Source organism: Crocuta crocuta, unplaced genomic scaffold (assembly GCF_008692635.1).
Source record: "Crocuta crocuta isolate KB4526 unplaced genomic scaffold, BGI_CrCroc_1.0 scaffold140, whole genome shotgun sequence".
Lineage (NCBI taxonomy): Eukaryota > Metazoa > Chordata > Mammalia > Carnivora > Hyaenidae > Crocuta > Crocuta crocuta.
The window spans coordinates 9,537,616-9,558,769 of record NW_027527775.1 but is presented as its reverse complement, the minus strand read 5'-3'; the positions used below and the strand labels follow the sequence as shown (position 1 = coordinate 9,558,769).

At 39.4% G+C, this 21,154-nt stretch overlaps 1 protein-coding gene across 2 annotated transcripts in view; it reads right to left on the bottom strand.

Annotated features, from left to right (window-relative positions):
- The window catches only part of UBXN8 (UBX domain protein 8), a 34,541-nt gene extending 19,360 nt beyond the window's left edge, over nt 1-15,181 (bottom strand). Inside the window, exons 1-4 of one of the 2 annotated variants that reach the window (XM_077773049.1) lie at nt 15,110-15,181; nt 14,318-14,666; nt 5,206-5,328; nt 1,321-1,391 (exon numbers count right to left, since the gene is read on the bottom strand). In XM_077773049.1, the coding sequence (XP_077629175.1) occupies nt 1,321-1,391; nt 5,206-5,328; nt 14,318-14,405 (282 nt within the window). In that variant the 5' untranslated portion in view covers nt 14,406-14,666; nt 15,110-15,181. The remainder of the gene's footprint in view (nt 1-1,320; nt 1,392-5,205; nt 5,329-14,317; nt 14,667-15,109) is intronic. The other variant, XM_077773039.1, reaches the window with a different exon arrangement.
- Nucleotides 15,182-21,154: the final 5,973 nt, after the last annotated feature.

Below are 21,154 nucleotides of genomic sequence, written 5' to 3'. Positions count from 1 at the left end.
TACAATGAGTATTTTAAAGGAGGTAGGAGTGGGAATAATATATGTCCGTGAGAAATGGGAACCCTGGGAAATTGGTGGGAATATAAAATGGAATAGCTGGTGGAGAGAACAGTTTGGTGGAACACAGAATTACCAGATGACCCAACAATTCTACTCCTATGTATATACCCAAAAGAACTGAAAACAGATCCTCAAAGACCTGTGTCCAAATATTCATAGCACCACTATTCACAATAGCCCAAAGGTGGAAACAACCTAAGTGTGCATTAGCAAATGAATCGATAAACAAATTTTGATATGTCCATATAATGAAATATTCACCCACAAAAATGAATGAGGTACTGATACAGGTATATGGATGAACCCCAGAAAACATTATGCTAAGTGAAAGAAGCCAAACACAAAAGGTCACATATTACGTGATTCCATGCATATGAAATATCCAGAATACATAAATCCATACAAACTGGAAGGAGACGTGGTTGCCAGAGGGTAGGAGTGGGGAATGGAAAAGTGACTATTTAATAGGGACGAGGTTTTCTTTTGGGGTAAAGAAAATGTTTCAGGATTAGAGAGAGGTAGTGATTGCATAACACTGTGAATGTTCTAATGCCACTGAATTGTACATCTTATTTTATTTATTTTTTTAATCTTATTTTTTAAAATTTTCCAAACATTTTTTAAATTTATTTCTGAGAGAGAGAGAGAGTGTGAGAAGGGGAGGGTCAGAGAGAGAGGAAGACACAGAATCTGAAACAGGCTCCAGGCTCTGAACTAGCTGTCAGTACAGAGCCCAATGCAGGGCTCGAACCCATGAACGGTGAGATCATGACCTGAGCCAAAGTCGGCCGCTCAACTGACTGAGCCACCCAGGCGCCCCTGAATTGTACATTTTAAATTGGTTACTTTTTTTAATTGGTTAATTTTAAGTCATGTGAATTTGATCTCAATAATTAAAAAATTCGAGCACGTGGGGCACCTAGGTGGCTTAGTCAGTTAAGCATCTCACTCTTGATTTCAGCTCAGATCATGGTCTCAAAAGTTCGTGAGTTTGAGCCCCAAGTCAGACTCTGCACTGAAAACACAGAGCCTCCTTGGGATTCTCTCTCTCCTCTCTCTCTGCACCCCAACCCCCTACGATCGCAAGTGTGTTCTCTCTTTGTCAAAGTAAATAAACTTAAAAAAAAAAACTTAAATAAACTTCAAAAAAACTTAAAAAAAAGTCTGAGCACAAACAAGGAAAAGCAACAGACCTCAATTTTAAACACCCCAGATATTCTGTATTCTCTGTATATATACTGTCTAAAAATTATGCTTTACCTTTTCGCCCTGTGCCTCCTGTTGTTTTTTCCTGACAAGTTTTTGCTTTTTTTCATTCTTCTCTTCTTCTTCTAAGACATCAAAACAAAAAATTCTTTTTAATTCTCAAATATTGTAAGTTGAATGCTCTGAAAGTGGTCTGTAGATAACATTTTGGAAGAGACAAGCCTTCAAAAAACAGACTGTATTTTTTAAATGATGAAAATGAGGTACATGTAGACAGTTCAAAGAAATCCACAAGTAAAATCCGTAAGAAAAGGTCTGTTCTGAAACAAAAATTCTTTCATACACATTAATAAATATTACAGTTTTGGTGAGGAGGCTTCAAGAATGATTATATTGGGTTTTTTGTGTTAAGGCTTCAGCTGCTCCAAGACATGGCATGAAAGCCCATTTCTGCACATCAAGTGCAGAGCGGTGCCCTATAGGCATGTGTGCGATTTGGTCACCCTTGACATGACAGCAAAGCAACATGCCTGGGCGCCTGGTTAGCTCAGTCAGTGGAGTCAGCAGCTCTTTTTTTTTTTTTTTTTTTTTTAATGTTTAGTTATTTTTGAGAGAGAGAGACTGAGCATCAGCTGGGGAGGAGCAGAGAGAGAGGGAGACACAGAATCCGAAACACGCTCCAGGCTCTGAGCTGTCAGCACAGAGCCCAACGTGGACCTCGAACTCACGAACTGAGAGATTATGACCTGAGCCGAAGTTGGACGCTTAACCGACTGAGCCACCCAGGCACCCCATGTGCGACTCTTGATCTCAGGCTTGTGACTTTAAAGCCCAAGGTTAGGTGCGCCTGGGTGGCTCAGTCGGTTAAGCGTCTGACTTCGGCTCAGGTGATGATCTCACGGTTCGTGGGTTCGAGCCCTGCGTCAGACTCTGGGCTGACAGCCAGCTCAGAGCCTGGAGCCTGCTTCGAATTCTGTGTCTTCTTCTCTCTTTGGCCCTCCCCTGCTCATGCTCTCTCTCTCTCAGAAATAAATAAAAAAGCATTAAAAAATAAATAAAACCCATGTTAGATGTAGAGATTACTTAAAAATAAAATCTTTTTTTAAAATATTTTNATCATGACCTAAGCAAAAGTCAGACGCTTAACCGACTAAGCCACCCAGGCGCCCCCAAAAATAAAATCTTTTAAAAATAAATAAATAAAGGGGCACCTGGCTGGCTCAGTGGGTAGAGCATCTGACACTTCATCCCAGGGTCATGAGTTCAAGCCCCAATTTGGGCACGGAGCCTACTTTAGAAAATACACACAGGGACGCCTGTGTCCCTGTGTCCCTGAGCGTCCAACTCTTGGTTTCGGCTCAGGTGATTTCTTAGTTCATGGGTTTGAGCCTCAAGTTTGCATTGATGGTGCAGAGCCTACCTGGGATTCCTTCTGTCTCTGTCTCCGTCTCTTTCTCTCTCTGCTCCTCCCCAACTCTCTCTCTCTCTCTCTCTCTCACACACACACACACACACACAAAACTTAAAAACAAACAAACAAACAAACCATACGTACACATATATAGATTCCAAAAGTGGAGTTTGCTTGGAAACTCCCATGACTGAACCAATATTAGGTTATTATCCACTGAATGGTAAGAAAAAGGATTTTTGCTGTTGTATAACCTTTTTTATTCCAGGTACACTAAGTATCATTTGAATTAATTTCATTTAACTGTATTCCCTTGAGGAATTATATATCTTCTTAGAAACTATATCCTTTAACCTACCTGGCTCCTTAAATAGGAGTGTTCCTTTCTGTCAACAACTTTCTCTCCTGGCAATAAATATTTCCTCAAGTTTATTAAGGAAAGATCAGGGCAGCAAACCACATAGGAAATCAGAAGGCCACTAACTTGCTATGTGATGAGTCAGACTTAGTGATCTTAAGGCTCTCCCTTCTGACTCTGAATCAAAGAATATAGCTTCTAAATAAATCAATAGCAGTTGATTAAGGGGCTTTAATACTTTTTTTCTTTTTAAGTAGGTTCCACACTTAAAATGAGACTGGAACTCATGACCCCAAGATCAAGAGTCACATGCTCTACTGACTGAGCCAAACAGATGCCCCAAAGGGCTTTAATCCTTAAAGCCACTGAGCACTGACTGCTTCTGAAGTTTTAATACACTTCATCATGCAAATCTTTATAAAACATGGGGGATTAAAGTTTGGGATGAATGTGAAGTCTTGTATATTAATATCTGATAACACTAGGGAAGACAGAAACTGTATAAACGAGAGGATTTTTTACTCATTTGAAGAAAATCTGACAATAATTAAGCAATTTTATATGGTCTTAATTACTTCTTAAATAGTTTTAGCCTTCAGTGATGATTATGACTCAAAATCATTAATCCATAAATGTACCAGAATGATGTACACTCCAACAACAAAAAGGTACAATTTAAACTACGAAAACTATGTCAAATACACATTTCCCTTATTTATAAAACATAGATTGCTTGACCATTTAATGCATACAGTAAATATCCTTCTGATGTCAATGCACTTAACACAAAATTTCCAAGAAAAGTTACAATGCTCTTATTTAATTTTCCAATGGATAGTTTGAAGTATAATTTACCAAATAATTTACTAAAAGAAGAAAACAATTTCCAAAATCTATGATTGAGAGATCCTAAAACATCCAGATTGTCTTTTATGTTTGGGTCGAACAGTATAACCTTTTAGGATTATGGGTATATTCATGGTTAATTTGGAAGGGCTATACATGAAACACTGCTCATTTTCCTGTTATTTATTTACATTTAAATAAGTAGCAAGATGAAACAGAATGTACCAAAATCACTATTAGCAAGCTTCTTTGTAGAAGGGTACAAGAATGCAGGCTTTAGTTTTAGGATTCATCCATTCTGAAGTGAACTACAATATTGAGTTGTTGTTGTTTTTTATAGTTTATTTTTATTTTTGAGACAGAGGGAGACAGAGCATGAGCAGGGGAGAGGCAGAGAGACAGGGAGACACAGAATCCAAATCAGGCTCCAGGCTCTGAGCTGCCAGCACAGAACCCGATGCAGGGCTCGAACCTGAGAACCGCGAGATCATGACCTGAGCCACCCAGGTGCCCTTACAATATTGTTTTAAAAGGCTTCTAACATTTTTAACACTGTCAAAGTCTTTGACAAATATTTACCTACCAAAATTAAAGTAAAACTTTTTGCTTATCAAACATAAAATATGAACAAGCATGGTTTCCTAAAATTAAGAGTAAGCACTTAATTATACAGATAGATAAGTGTGTAAACAAAAACTGCCAAAGTAAAAGGAAAAATAAACTAGGTTGAAAAGCCTCTACAGATTAGTGGTAGATACAATTACCATTTGTTGTATCTTAATAGTTTATAAACTGAAAATATAAACATCAAACAGCAATGAAACTGCACAATTTAAAATTAGAAAATCTGTAGTGTATCAATATAGAAATGCTATCATTTCAAATGTATATACAAGGATAATGTACAATTTCCCATAAAAATGTTGGGATTTATAGTCCATTAAAAATCAAGACTAATGTGAGGCGCCTGGGTGGCTCAGTCAGTTAAGTGTCTGACTTCAGCTCCGGTCATGATCTCATGGTTTGTGGGTTCAAGCCACGCGTCAGGCTCTGAGAGCTCAGAGCCTGGAGCCTGCTTCAGATTCTGTGTCTCCTTCTCTCTCTGCCCCTCCCCTATTCATGCTCTGTTCTCTCTGTCTCAATAATAAATAAACATTAAAAATTTTAAATAAATAAATAAAATCAAGACTAAAGTAATGATCAGCTGAAATTATATGTCACATATTAGCGGTAAATGATTCTAATTATGCAATATCTTAGAATACATAAAGGAAAGAAATTTGAGTAGAAAATTATAAAAGGGTAGCATAAACAATAAACTTACCTTTAAGATACACTTGGGAAGATTTAAATGAATTAAGCCATGAGGTAGTCACAGAAATAATTAAAGTAAGAAGAGCAAGCAGTAAGAAAATCCGGCCACACAGCAAAATTAGATCTTTAATTCCTTAAAAAGGAAAAAAAAAATTATTAAAATTCAAAATATTTTCCTTTTTTAAAATAATTAAATTAAATTTATATTATGTTTAAAAATTTACATACAACTTAGTTAGCACATAGTGCAATCATGATTTCAGGAGTAGAATCCAGTGATTCATTCCCTCCATATAACACCCAGTGCTCATACCAATTTAGCCCATTTAGCCCATACCCCCACCCAAAACCCCTCGCCAACCCTCAGTTTGTTCTCTGTATTTAAGAGTCTCTTATGTTTTGGGGTGCCTGGGTGGCTCAGTCCGTTAAGCATCCAACTCTTGGTTTCAGCTCAGGTCATGATCTCACAGTTTGTGAGTTTGAGCCCTGCATTGGGCTTTGTGCTGAGTTGCCTTGAGATTCTCTCCCTCTCTCTCTGCGCCTTCCCTGCTCACACACACTCTCTCTCTCTCTCAAAATAAACTTTTTTAAAAAAAGTCTCTTATGTTTTGTCCCCCTCTCTGTACTTTTTAAAAACTTTTTTATGTCTTTATTTTGAGAGACAGAGACAGAGAGCAAGCAGTGGAGGGGCAGAGAGAGGGAGACACAAAATCAGAAGCAGGCTCCAGGCTCCGAGCTATCAGCACAAAGCCTGACGTGGGGCTCGAACCCACGAACCGTGAGATCATGACCTGAGCCAAAGTCGGATGCTTAACCGACTGAGCCACCCAGGCATACTCCCCAACCCCTCTGTTTTTATATTATTTTTGCTTTCCTTTCCTTATGTTCATCTGTTTTGTATCTTAAATTCCACATATGAGTGAAGTCATATGATAATGGTCTTTCTCTGACTAATTTTGCTTAGCATAATACACTCTAGTTCCCATCCACGTTGTTGCAAATGGCAAGATTTCCTTATTTTTGACTGCCGAATAGTATTCCATTGTGTATATATACACCACATATTCTTTTTCCATTCATCAGTTGATGGACATTTGGGCTCTTTCCATGCGTTGGCTACTGTCATCATCACTGCTATAAACATTGGGGTGCATGTGCCCCTTTGAAACAGGACACCTGTATCCTTTGGGTAAATACCTAGTAGTGCAATTGCTGGGCCGTAGGGTAGTTCTATTTTTAACTTTTTGAGAAACCTCCAGCTGTGTTCCACAGTGGCTGCAACAGTTTGCATTTCCACCAGCAGTGCAAAAGGCTTCCTCTTTCTCTGCGTCCTCGCCAACATTTGCTGTTGCCTGAGTTGTTAATGTTAGCCATTATGACAGGTGTGAGGTGGTAGGTGTCTCGTGGTTTCGGTTTCTATTTCCCTGATGATGAGTGACATTGAGCATTTTTTCATGTGTCTGTTAGCCATCTGGATATCTTCTTTGCAAAAGTGTCTCTATTCATGCCTTTTGCCCATTTCTTCACTGGATCATTTGTTTTTTGGGTATTGAATCTGATAAGTTCTTTATAGATTTTGGACTCTAACCCTTTATCTGATACATCATTTGCAAATATCTTCTCCCATTCTATCAGTTGCCTTTTAGTTTTGCTGATTGTTTCCTTCACTGTGCAGAAGTTTTTATTTTGATGAGGTCCCATTAGTTCATTTTTTGCTTTTGTTTCCCTTGCCTCCAGAGATGGGTTGAGTAAGAAATTGCTGCAGCCAAGGTCCAAGAGGTTTTTTGCTAGCTCTCTCCTCTGGATTTTGATGGCTTCCTGTGTTACATTTAGGTTCTTCATCCATTTTGAGTTTATTTTTGTATGGTATAAAAAAGTGGCCCAGTTTCATTCTTTTAAAAGTTCCTGTCCAGTTTTCCCAACACCATTTACTGAAGAGATTATCTTTATTCCATTGGATATTCTTTCCTGCTTTGTCAAAGATTAGTTGGCCATACGTTTGTGGGTCCATTTCTGGGTTTTTTAATTCTGTTCCATTGATCTGAGTGTCTGTTTTCGTGCCAGTACCGTACTGTCTTGATGATTACAGCTTTGTAATACATCTTGCAGTCTGGAATTGTGATGCCTCCAACCTTATTTTTCCTTTTCAGGACTGCTTTGGCTATTTGAGGTCTTCTCTAGTTCCATACAAATTTTAGGATTGTTTGTTCTAGCTCTCTGAAGAATGCTGGTGTTATTATCATAGAGATTGCATTGAACATGTAGATTGCGTTCCGTAGTATCGACATTTTAACAATATTCTTCCAATCCATGAGCATGGAATGTTTTTCCATTTTTGGGTGTATTCTTCAATTTCTTTCATAAGCTTTCTAATAGTTTTCAGTGTATAGATTTTTCACCTCTTTGGTTAGGTTTATTCCTAGGTATTTTATGGTTTTGGGTGCAATTGTAAATGGGATCAATTTCTTGATACTCTTTCCACTGCTTCATTTTTGGTGTATATAAATGCAACTGATTTCTGTGCATTGATTTTATATCCTGAGACTTGGCTGAATTCATGCATCAATTCTAGCAGGTTTTTTGGTGGAATCTTTTGGGTTTTCTACATAGAGTATCATGTTGTCTGTGAAGAGTGAAAGTTTCACTTCCTCCTTGCCTATTTGGATGCCTTTCAGTTATTTGTGTTGTCTGATTGCTGAGGTTAAGACTTCCAACACTATTTTAAATAACAGTGGTACAGTAGACATCCTTGTCATGTTCCTGACTTTAAGGGGAAAGCTCTCAGTTTTTCCTCATTGAGGATATTAGAGTGGGTCTTTCATATATGGCTTTTGATCTTGAGGTATGATCCTTCTATCCCTACCTTCTTTGAGGGTTTTTATCATGAAAGGATGCTGTATTTGTCAAATGATTTCTCTGCATCTATTGAGAGGATCATGTGGTTCTTATTCTTTCTATCACATTGATTGATTTGCGAATACTGAACCAGCCATGTTTCCCAGGTATAAATCCCACTTGAATAATATATTGCTGGATCTGGTTGGCTACTATCTTGTTGAGGATTTTTGCATCCATGTTCATCAAGGAAATTGGTCTGTAGTTGTCCTTTTTAGTACAGTCTTTGTCTCATTTTGGAATCAACCTAGTGTTGGCCTCATAGAATGAGTTTGGAAGAGCCTTCCTTCCATTTCTGTTTTTTGAAACAGCTTCAAAAGAATAGGTGTTAACTCTTCATTAAATCTTTGGTATAATTCCCCGTACTTTCCTTGATACTAATAACAAATACTAAGGCATTAAGAAGAGTATTTGTAGTAGTAAAGGATAGTAAAAGTTAAGTAACCATCTTATGATTTTTTCATATTCTCCTCTGTGAACTAATATTCATCATGGTCGATTATTATCAGAACAAGTTTTCAGAAAACAATTTTAGAACATCTTCTGTCTCATGAATATGGGTATAATTCATGTGACTAGCTACATTATAAACATAATGACTAGCAATAATGCATAAATTCTGGTTTCCCTCTGTCTAGAGAAGTAGATAATATTATCCCATTGTAACATTAGCATCTAGTCAAATTCTAGTTTGTTCATTCATTCATTTAAAGATTCTTTAAAAAAATGTTTTTAAGTTCATTAATTTACTTTGAGAGAGAGAGCAAGTAGGGTAGGGGCAGAGAGAGAGAGAGAGGGAGAGAATCCCAAGCAGGCTTTGCACTGTCAGCAAAGAGCCTGATGCAGGGCTTGAACTCACAAACTATGAGATGGTGATCTGAGCTGAAATCAAGAGCCAGATGCTTAACTGACTGAGCCACCCAGGCACCCCTAAAGATTTATTTTTATTTTTTTAAGTACTCTCTATACCCAACATGAGACTTGAACTCACAACACTGAGATCAACAGTCACACACTCTACCGACTGAGCCAGTTCTACTAAATTCTAGTTCTACTTAAACACAGTCATTCTGAAACAACTTCCTATTTCTCACAGTTCAATTACGCAACTGTATACTTCCCTATTTCTCAATGTTTATTCAGTCACTTGAAAATAAAATCATTATATACATACCTGTTTATCTAGAAAAAAGTAAAATTTCAGCATTTAGTCTTACTTTAAGAACAAAGATGAACGACCCAGCAATCGCACTACTAGGTATTTATCCAAGGGATAGAGGTGTGCTGTTTCAAAGGGACACATGCACCCCAATATTTATAGCAGCACTATCAACAATAGCCAAAGTATGGAAAGAGCTCAAATATCCATTGATGGATGAATGGATAAAGAAGATGTGGTGTATATATATATATATATACAATGGGGTATTACTCAGCAATCAAAATGAACAAAATCTTGCCATTTGCAACTGTGTGAATGGAACTAGAGTGTATTATGCTAAGCAAAATTAGTCACAGAAAGACAAATATCATATGACTTTACTCATATGGACTTTAATAGACAGAACAGATAAACATAAGGGAAGGGAAGCAAAAATAATATAAAAGCAGGAAGGAAGATAAAAAACATAAGAGACTTTTAAATATTGAGAAAAAGGGGCGCCTGGGTGGCTTAGTCGGTTAAGCGTCCGACTTTCGCTTAGGTCATGATCTCGCGGTTCATGGGTTCAAGCCCCGCATCGGGCTCTGTGCTGACTGCCAGCTCAGAGCCCGGAGCCTGTTTCAGTCTGTGACTCCCTCTCTCTCTGAACCTCCCCTGCTCATGCTGTCTCTCTCTCTCTCCTAGAAATAAAACATTTTTTAAAAATTAAAAAAAAAATATGGAGAACAAATAGAGGGTTGCTGGAGGGGTTGTGGGAGGGGGGATGGGCTAAATGGGTAAAGGGCACTAAGGAATCTACTCCTGAAATCATTGTTGCACTCTATGCTAACTAACTTGGATGTAAATTTGATAAATAAATAAATACATAAATAAATAAAACAAAGATGGAAATTAAATGGGCAAAAATGTAGTAAGTACCTACTTTGTGTAACACAATTTGCTAAACAGGGAGGGAGCGGATACAGAGATGGGTTAAAATTGGTTTCTACCCTCCAGGAGTGTTCTCAAAAGTCACCAGGCAGAGGTACAGAGGAACCATCTTACCTATGTGATCAGGGCAGGTAGTCAATTAATGATTAAAAAAGGATTTATATATACAGACTTAAATATTTATTTTTATTCAAGTATAGTTGACTACACTTGTGATAAATATTTTATTTTTCATTTAAAACTGATATATAGAGGTGACTGGGTTGCTCAGTCAGTTAAGCATCCAACTTTTGGTTTCAGCTCAGGTCATAATCTCACGGTTTGTGAGCCTGTATCAGGCTCTGAGCTGACAGTGGGGAGCCTGCTTGGGATCCTCTCTCCCTCTCTCTGCCCTACCCACTGGTGTGCACTCTCTGTCTCTCAAAATAAATAAATAAACTTAAAAAAGAAACCTCATATACATGCTATCCATGAAAAAAAAAGCAATTTAAAGCTGTTTATTTTTATTTATTTATTAAAACCAATTTTTTAATGTTTTATTTATTTCTGAGAGAGACAGAGACAGCGTGAGCAGGGGAGGGTCAGAGAGAGAGGGAAGTACAGAATCTGAAACAGGCTCTAAGCTCTGAGCTAGCTGTCAGCACAAAGCCCAATGCGGGGCTCGAACCCTGCTCATGACCTGAGCCGAAGTTGGATGCCCAAACTACTGAGCCACCCAACTGCCCCAATTAAAAGCTGTTTAAAGAACTTGTTTTGTTTTGCCCTCTAACTTTTTGCCAGCATTAGCTGTTGATTCAAGAGTTGTTCAAGACAACACCTAATTAAGTCTAGGGTATCTCTGGCTATTACAAAAGTAATTAAATACCTAGAGTATTGGTACTTAGAGAAACTGAGTTATGGGATTTATGTTCTATGATACTGCTTTTTGTTCAAACAAGCAAGGAAGTTGCAAATTTCATATGGAAATATAAAAGAACCAGACTTGTGTTTGTTTACAACTTTCAAGTAAAACATTTTTTTATTAAATTGAGTTTGTTTTGTTTTGTTTTTTTTTTTTTTTTTTTTTTTTTTTTTTTTTTGGTCCATATTCTCAAGAGCCCATGTGCAAGACACTTTAAGGAACAACAAATGAACAAATGTAAGGAAGCAGCATTAAAAAATTAGGCGTGTGGTGCCTGGGTGGCTCAGTTGGTTAAGCGTCCAACTTTGGCTGAGGTCATGATCTCGTGGTCTGTGAGTTCAAGCCCCACAACAGGGTCTGTGCTGACAGCTCAGAGCCTGGAGTCTGATTTAGATTCTATGTCTCCCTCTCTCTCTTCCCCTCCCCTATTCACACTCTGTCTCTCTCTCTGTGTCTCTCAAAAATAAATAAATATTTAAAAAGTTTTTAAATAAAATATTTAGCTTTAAGTACAAGTAAAAATGTACTGACAATAAAGGCTTTTACACAGTAGAAAAAGACAGGAATCATTTTTCAATGTTTGTCCAAAAATACAGCCCAGTTGAATGAATGAGTCTGGGAATTCTAGTTTTCCAGCTAGGAATTCAATTAGCAGCCCAGCTAAAAGTATTAGTATCTATTAAGGACTGTACCACACATAACTAGCCCTGCAGCTGTTACACTGGGATGTGTGATTTGTAAAATAGACTTAAATACTATTACTGGATATTTGGAAAACAAATATCAGGAAAGCAAAGCAGGAGTTCCTGGCTGGCTCAATTTATAGAGCATGCGACTCTTGATCTCAGGGTTCTAAGTTTGAGCCCTACATTAGGTGTAGAGATTTCTTTAAAAAAATAATAGTAATGGGGCACCTGGGTGGCGCCCAACTCAATCAGGGCTTAGGTCATGATCTCTTGGTTCATGGGTTTAAGTCCCTTGTCAGGCCCTGTGTTGACAGCACAGAGCCTATTTGGGATTCCCTCTCTCCCTCTTTCTCTCTTCCCCTTCTCCACTTGCACTCTCTCCCTCACTCTCAAAATAAACAAAATAAACTTAAAAAATAATAATAATAGGGGCACTTGCGTGGTTCAGTTGGTTGAGTGTCCAACTTCGGCTCAGGTCAGGTCATGATCTCACGATTCATGAGTTCAAGCCCCGTGTTGGGCTCTGTGCTGACAGCTCGCTCAGAGCCTGGAGCCTGTTTCAGATTCTGTGTCTCCCTCTCTCTCTGCCCCTCCCCTGCTCATGCTCTGTGTCTCCCTCTCTCTCAAAAATAAATGAAAACATCAAAAAAATTTTTTAAAAATAATAAGATCTTAAAAAGAAAAGAAAGAAACCAAAGTAAACAACCATCAGTTCACAGCCAAGAGGTTTCTAGGAGAAAGGAGTTAATTAAGTGAAAAAATTCAGGAACTAGATGGAGATACTACTAGGAGTCCAGTTGCATTTTCTAGAATTTTTGGCTTGCTCTATTAAATTAGGCATTGTGGGGGTACCTGGCTGGCACAATTGGTATAGCATGTGACTCTTGATCTTGGGATCATGAGCTTAAGCCCCCCATTGGGCATAGACCCTACTTTAAAAAAGAAAAAAAATTAAAAATAAATAAATTAGGCATTGTGATAATTGATGGGAACACAAAATCAAATCAGATGTGGTCTCTGCCTTCAAGAAGTGTATTTTCCTGTTATCAGAGATGATTATGAGATTTCCTTCTGCAACCCTCCGTAACTACCTTCTCATTGACTAGTAACTTAAACATTAATGCAAAGTAGAAGAGATTCTAAATTAACAGAACAGAGGTGGATGCTGTAAAGACAAGAGGTGGAGCATGTAAATTCTGGACTAGATAAGTGTGAATTTAACATTTCTGTGTATCATTCGGATAAAGGTCTTGTTAGATTCCAATATAGCCTGAGTGAGTAGGAGGCTTCTAAAAGGACTTTGAAGATTTCTTTTAAAAAGCATTTCATTTTAAGTTATTTCAAGAAACATTTCCAAGTACCTGACCTCTTGGGGGAAGGAAGAGAGGAAATCTACAAAGCTAAGTTTCAACAGGGTCTCAAACTTTAGAAATGAGTATAGTCAGGGAGACATGCATGTAAACCCATGACTAATATATCCAAAAAAAGGACTGATTCTCCCCAGGCCCACCATTTTCCTTTCACTTTTCCTTTTATCACTGGCACTATCAAGTACTTAGGGTTGTTGAACTTCATAGGTAGGAGTTATCCTTGAATACCTCCTTTCCCTCACTCAAACATTAATCCATCCACAAATCCTGTTGATTCTACTTTGTAAATATCCCAAATCTGTGCATGTTTCCTCTCTGTTATCATTCTAGTCCAGGCCATCATCACTACTTGCCTACTGCTAGAGTTTCAGTGCTTCCACTACAGCTTCCCTCCAAAACATTCTCCTCAGAATCCAGTGACTATTTATTTATCTATCTATGCATCCATCCATCCATTCATCATCCATCCAGTAATTCCTACACCCAAAGTGGGGCTTGAACTCACCATCCCAAGGTCATGAGTCGCATGCTTTACTGACTGGGCCACCCAGGCGCCCCTTCAATAACCCTCCTTAAATCTCGGTTTCCTCAAGTGTAAAATGGGGATTATACCCCACCCCCACCATGGTTATGCTGCAGATTGGAAGAGATAATGAATATACAACACTTAGAGTTAGGTTTATAAGAGGTGGTCAGTGAATGTTGTTAACTCCAACCACTCTCCCCCTTAGTCTCCCTGATGCATCCACAGTGCTCTTCATTCTTTTTCTCCAACTTGACAATTCCTTTGATGTAGGATGTTTTTGACCCAGGCTCGTATTATTTAAATCTCTGCTTAAATTCCTCAGAAGGCCTATATCACATCACCCTATTTCCTTGTGGGAGTTCAAAACACTGTGAAAGTAGTGTCTACATATGTTCCTGTGCTTCTGATCCCTTGCACGCAAAACTGGAGGCACACTTTCTCCGCGAAGAGAAGCCGACTTCCCCAAGCCCGGAGAGTCTCGCTCCCTGGAATGGGGCCCCCGGCGCCGGAAGAGAGAGGCAGGCGCTATGCAGCCTGGGAGTCGTAGTCCACGCTGCCCGGAGGGGACGTCGTCGCGAGACTGGAACCCTACGCAACATTCATGGGAAAGTTACGTGGATGCGAGCGTCAGAAGGGAAGGGTCAACAGTTACCTAGATCGGGGATCCCACGCCGGAGCTCTAGACACAAGAGAGGGAGAGCAGAGAGGAGGAAAATGCCAACGACTCCCGGAGAAACCATGATGGCGGGAGGCCCGGCGTCCGGCGGGAGGCCCGCCCCTTCCGGTTGCGCCTTCCCTTGGACCGTGGTGTGGAGCCCTTCCTAAGGGAGGGATTTTCGGGGACAGCTAGAGCTTGGAGCCCGGCGGTTGGTTCGACTGAGATAAGCCCGTTTTTGAACTCATAGGCTGTAGCCTTTAATGATTAGAAATGCAGGGCACTTCCCCCATGTCACATGATGTCCAGGAGAGAGAGCCGGTCTGGCAGCCCGCCGAGCCCAACCCTGTGAAAGCAAGCAAAGCGTGGGCTTTAGCACCGCAGCTCCTCAGAGGAAGGCCCGCAGCGCTTGCCCCTTTGGACTCTCTGGAACTCTCAAGTGTAAAATGTGTTGGAACGGAAAGTGTAAGGGCAGCTGTGAGAGGGCAGCCCCGTGCCTCGGCCTTGTGTCCTAGGGGTGACTGCGGGCTTTTGGGTCGGAGTTACTAAGCGCTACTCTTCTGAAGCACCGTCCTTCACTCCCTAACGGTGCCTGGCCCCTTCTGCAGCCTCTTATTACTCTAGGAAGACGCTTGTAAAGTGGGGCCTGGCACCTAATTCTAGATCCTGGAGACCATAGAGTCCCCGCTACCCCTTGCTCTGCGCCTCAGTTTTGCCAACAGGTGTTATTGTTAATGACTAAACTTGACCTCACAGTTCTTTCGACCTCATGGCCATCCCATGACTCACCTCTGTGGCGCTTCTGCCAAAGGACAACTCAATTAAGTTTCGGCGGTCTTCACAAATTGCACAATTTTATGCTTTGGAATTTTGTTTTATGACCCACCCATCAGCCCTCCCATCTCACCCTTCAATTGTCAATACAATGAAGAGGTGGCTTGCAAGCACTCCAGATTTGCTGTGGGTCATACACATTTCCCCAGCTTTGTTGATTGTGAAGTCGCTTCACTGTGATTGTCTACTGCTACCTCCTCGCAAAAGACCACCAGAACAACCTGGTAGAGTAAAACCAAATTTCTTCCTGCATTAAAGAAGAACACGATTTTGACAAAATCTTAGTAGTGTCTCAGAGAGGAGGTCAAGAGTGATTTTTATAAGGTTTTGGAGTTTTGGTTGGAGTGGCTTACGGTGGCTTTTTTAATTCGTCTGTGGGTATCTCCCTGGTATTGAATATGATAATAGTTTAAGACTGATGGACTGAGCAAGATGACGGACTTGATTAGATCCCTTTTTATGGTAAGGAAGGAGATTTGCCAGTTGAGCGATCAGTTCAACTTGTCAGTACTTTAAAAGGAAGCTTTTTACCCAGATGAGCAACCTATTCAGATAAATGGATTTTCAGGAAAATTTAAAGCTAACAATTAAGTTATGTACTGATTGACAGCCTCCTTGTGGGCAAGAATTTCCTGGAACAAATAGTAAAGTCATTATGTTGATTTATGTAGTTCTAAGTGATTATAATTAAGCTGTGGGCTAGAGATGTCTCATTTCTGGCAATAAAATATTAATAACATCCTTGAGTATAAGAGGAAAGGATTTTAAAATCTAGATAGTTTGTATGAAACGATTATTAACATTCTTAAGACACAAATTTCACATTTTTCATAACAAGCGATAAAACTCGTTTATGTATAAAAAAGTAGGATTGTTATTTAACACATTTAAAAATGATATATAATCGGGGCGCCTGGGTGGCTTAGTCAGTTAAGCGTCCAATTTAGCTCAGGTCATGATCTCACGGTTCGTGGGTTTGAGCCCCATGTCAGGCTTTGAGCTGACAGCTAGCTCAGAGCTTGGAGCCTGTTTCAGATTCTGTATCTTCCTCTCTCTCTGACCCTCCCCTGCTCATGCTGTCTCTATCTCTCTCTCAAAAGTAAATAAAACATTTTTAAAAATGATACATAATCATATTTGGTTAGGGGGACAAATGTTTATTATAACGTAGCCTGAATTATATATATTAAGTGTATCCAAACTGCTTTTGTGACCTAAATTAGAACTTTTGCATAAAAAATATCAACTAATGGGGTACCTGGGTGGGTCAGTTAAGCTTCAGACTCTTGATTTTGGCTCAGGGCATGAACTCACAGTTCGTGGAATTGAGCCCTGCATTGGGCTCTACAGAGTCTGCTTGGGATTCTGTCTCTCCTCTCTATGTCTCTCAAAATAAATGAATACGCTTTAAAAAAAAAATCAACTAGTTCTTTTTTTCAATATTTTATTAAGAAATTTTTCAGACAAGGGGCACCTGGCTGGCTCAGTTGGAAGAGCATGTGACTTTTTTTTCTTTTAATATATATATAAATATATATATTTAATTTATTTAGTTTGAAAGAAAATACGCAAGAGAGAGCAAGCAGGAGAGTTGCAGAGAAAGGAGAGAGAGAATTCCAAGCAGGCTCTATCCTGTCAGCACAGGGCTCAAACTTCACGACCTGTGAGATGACTTGAGCTGAAATTAGGAGCTGGATGCGTAACTGACTGAGCCACCCAGGCACCCCACGGAATAGTACGTTACACACTCTTGATCTTCATGAGTTCAAGCCCCATCTGAGGTGGAGAGATTACTTAAATAAAAGGTAAAAAATATTTTTTCAGGGGCGCCTGGGTGGCTCAGTTGGTTGGGCGGCTGACTTCGGCTCAGGTCATGATCTTACGGTTTGTGGGTTCGAGCCCCGCATCGGGCTCTGTGCTGACAGCTAGCTCAGAGCCTGGAGCCTGTTTCGGATTCTGTGTTTCCCTCTCTCTCTTACCCTGCCCTTCTCACGCTGTCTCTCTCTCTCTCAGAAATTTAAAAAAAACAAAATTTTTTCAGACAAAAAAGTTGAAAAGAATTTACAGTGAGTATCCACAAACCCACTNNCTACCACATAATAAAATAAATAATAAAACTGATTTTATCAAATATCTATCAACCTGTTTTTATTTATTTATTTTTTATTTTTTTATTTTTTTTAGCGAGAGAGAGCACAAGCTATGGAGAGGGGAAAGAGAGAGATAGAGAGAATCCCAAACAGGCTCCATGCTCAACACAGAGCCCAATGTGGGGCTTGATCCCATAACCCTGGGATTATATGTGCCAAAATCAAGAGTTGGATGCTCAACTGACCAAGCCAACCAGGCGCCCCGCACCTGCCTCTTTTGATGCATTACAAAGACATGCATGATGCAGACATTAGTACATTTCCCCCAAAATACTTCGGCCTGCATATCATTAATATATGAATATATATACTTCACATGATATGCAACTTCAGCATATCACTAACTACAAAGAGATGTAAATATCTTGCAAAGAGATGTGAATATCTTAACTGTACCATTCCTTGTGTTCCAATATAAACATTGTTAAAAGATAAACTGTGGCATATTAAAAATTTTAAGTGTTTATTTGAGCAAAAATCTATTTGAATTGGGAAGCATCCAATCCCATAGATACAAAGGAGCTCTGAGTTGCTATACAAAATGAAAGGCTTTTATAGCCAGAGGGAGAGTGAACAAGGAAGTTATTTTAGGCAAAAAAAAAAAAAAGAGTTGGTTATTGCAAGCTTACTTTCCTTTAGGGGATGGCAGGAGTGTATCAGGCAGATTACTTAAGTAGTGCTGAACAGGCAATTCCATTTCTAGGAGAGCCAAAACCATATTTAAGCCTCAGTTTGGCGACACAGGGCTTAGCATATGATTTGACAAATCTTGTTAAAAATGGGGCCTGTAAGTCTTATCTTTAATAGCATACACCACTGCAACCCATATCCCTATCAAGACAAAACTTTGCCTGGAAAATAACCATCATTCTGTCATTTTTTCTATCATGGATTAGTTTTGCCTCTTCTAGGACTTCTATAAATGGAATTATATAAAAAGTAGTGTTTGGATTAGGCCTTGTTTATTCAGCATAATTGTTTTTAACTTTTTATTTTGAAATAATTATAGGATCACATAGAGTTACAGGAAATAATACAGAGAGATCATAAACATCTCTGTATTTACCCAGTTCCTCCCAATGATAAATCCATGCATAACCATAGTTCAGTGTCATAAACAAGAAGTCGATATTGGCACAATCTACCAATCTTATTCAGATTTTACCAGTTTTACATACAATTGTGTGTGTATATGCATGTGTATTTGGTTCTATGCAATATTATCACTTGTACTGATTCATGTGACCACCACCGGTCAAGATACAGAACAGTTCCATCACAGGCATCTCTTGTGCTCCCCTTTTATAGTCATAATCACCTCATTTTCTATCCCTTACCACCACCAAACCCTAGGTAATCATTAAATGGATCTCTACCTTTTTAATTTTGTCATTTCAAGAGTATTATGGAGGTGCTGGGTGGTCCAGTTGGTTGAGCATCTGACTCTTCACTTCAGCTCAGGTCATGATCCCAGGGTCTGCACTGAGCATGGAGCCTGCTTAAGATTCTCTCTCTTCCTCTGCCCCCTCTCCTGCTTGCACTTTCCCTCTCTTAAAAAAAAAAAAAGAGAGACAGAGAGCATTATGTAAGTGGAATCCTACAGTATGTAACATTTAGAGATTGGCTGTTTTCACTCAGTATAATCTCCTTGAGATCCATATAAATTGTTGTGTATAGATACTCCTTAATTTTTTTTTTTAATGTTTATTTTGGGATGCCTGGGTGGCTCAGTTGGCTGTGTCCAACTTCGACTCAGGTCATGCTCTCCCAGTTTGTGGGTTCGAGTCCCACATTGGGCTCTTTCTGGCAGCTCAGATCCTGGAGCTTGCTTCAGGTTCTGTCTCGCTCTCTGCCTGTCCCCTGCTCTCTCTCTCTGCCCCTTCCCCACTTGTGCTCNCAAAGGAGGCTCCAGGCTCTGAGCTGTCAGCACAGAGCCCGACATGGAGCTTGAACTCACAAAGTGTAAGATCATGATCTGAGCTAAAGTCTGATGCTTAACTAACTGAGAAACCCAGGTGCCCCTCATTCCTTTATTATTATTAAGTGTTTATTTATTTATTTTTTTGAGAGAGCAAGCGAGTGAACATGTGAGCAGGGGAGGGGCAGAGAGAAAGGGAGAAAGGGAGAGAATCCCAAGCAGGCTCTGTGCTGCACAGAACATGACTCGAGGTTCAATCTCATGAACCACAATCTCATGACTTGAGACAAAATCAAGAGTTGGATTCTTAACCGACTGAACCATCCAGGTGCCCCAATATTTGTTTCTTTTTATTGCTGGATACTATTCCTTTTTTATTTTTCTCTTTAATTAAACACTGTGCCAAACGTGGGGCTTGAAGTCATGATCAAGAGTCACAGAAGGGGTGTGCCTGGGTGGCTCAGTTGGTTAAGCATCCGATTCAGCTCAGATCATGATCTCATGGTTCATGGGTTCGAGCCCCGCATTGGGCTCTTTGCTGACAGCTCAGAGCCTGGAGCCTGCTTTGGATTCTGTGTCTTCCTCTCTCTCTGCCCCACCCCTGCTTATGCTCTGTCTCTGTCTCTCAAAAATAAATAAATGTAAAAAAAAAATTTTTTTAAGAGTCACAGAAGGGAGAGAGGGAGGATGATGTGACTGGAATAGTTATATAGAGATATTAGTATGGTAGTACTTCATTTGCTTATCTGAGAGGTGTGGATATTCATTACATTATTCTTTATATTTTGTATGTCTTAGCTATTACAAATACATTTTGAAAGTAAACAGTTACAGAAATAATAACATATTGAGATTCAGAATAGGAATATTAGTGTTATTTCCAAAGCTTTTTATGATCTCCCCCATTTTCTTTCAAATACACTGGTAACACAAATAGAGATGAAAAGGTGAAAGAGCTATTGAGTGCATGTGTGATTTTCCCCTAGATGTGTCTTCTCAGCTAGTGTCCAATTTCCCAACAGCAAGCACACTTGCTGTATGTTAATCTCACATTCAGTTACACTTATTGTTCTCTGTCTCTTCAGTGTTTATCCTTTGCCTCAATATTAAACACTTAAATTGTGTAACTGAGTAATATTTGTTATGTTCATTTCCTTATAAATGACTGTAATTATCTTTATACGTGCATTATGAGAAATACATTTCATTGAGCAACTTCTATATAATGTATCTTGATCTATAATCTCAACACAAAAGTTGTGATATAAATTAGTCACTGATGAGTCACGAGTACATTTCCCACAAATTACACTGTGGAAAGACTGCAGAGGGAGAGAGGCTGCATTTATTTTTTTAATTTATTTTATTTTTTATTTTATACAGAATGCAAGTGGGGAGAAGGGCAGATAGAGGGGGATAGAAAAAAAAAATCCTATGCAGGCTCCATGCTCAGCACAGAGCCTGATGCAGGGCTTGATCCCAAGACCCTGGGATCATGACCTGAGCCAAAAATCAAGAGTTGGACACTCAACTGGCTGAGCCACCCAGGTGGCCCAAGAGTCTGCATTTAAAAAGAGTATAATGCTAAGTGAAATAAGTCAGAGAAAGACAATTACCATACAATTTCAGTCATATGTGGAATTTAAGAAACAAAACAAGGGAAAAAAGAGAAAATCAAAAAACCAGACTCTTAACTATAGAGAAGAAACTTATGGTTACCAGAGGGGAGGTGGGTAGAGGAATGAGTGAAATAGGTGATGAGTTTTAAAAGTACACTTCTCATGTGGCGCCTGGGTGGTTCAGTTGGTTAAGCATCCAACTCTTGATTTTGGCTCAGTTCATGATCCCAGGGTAGTGGGATCAAGCCACTTGCTGGGCTCAGCATTGACAGTGGGGAGCCTGCTTGGAATTCTCTCTCTCCCTCTCTCTCTG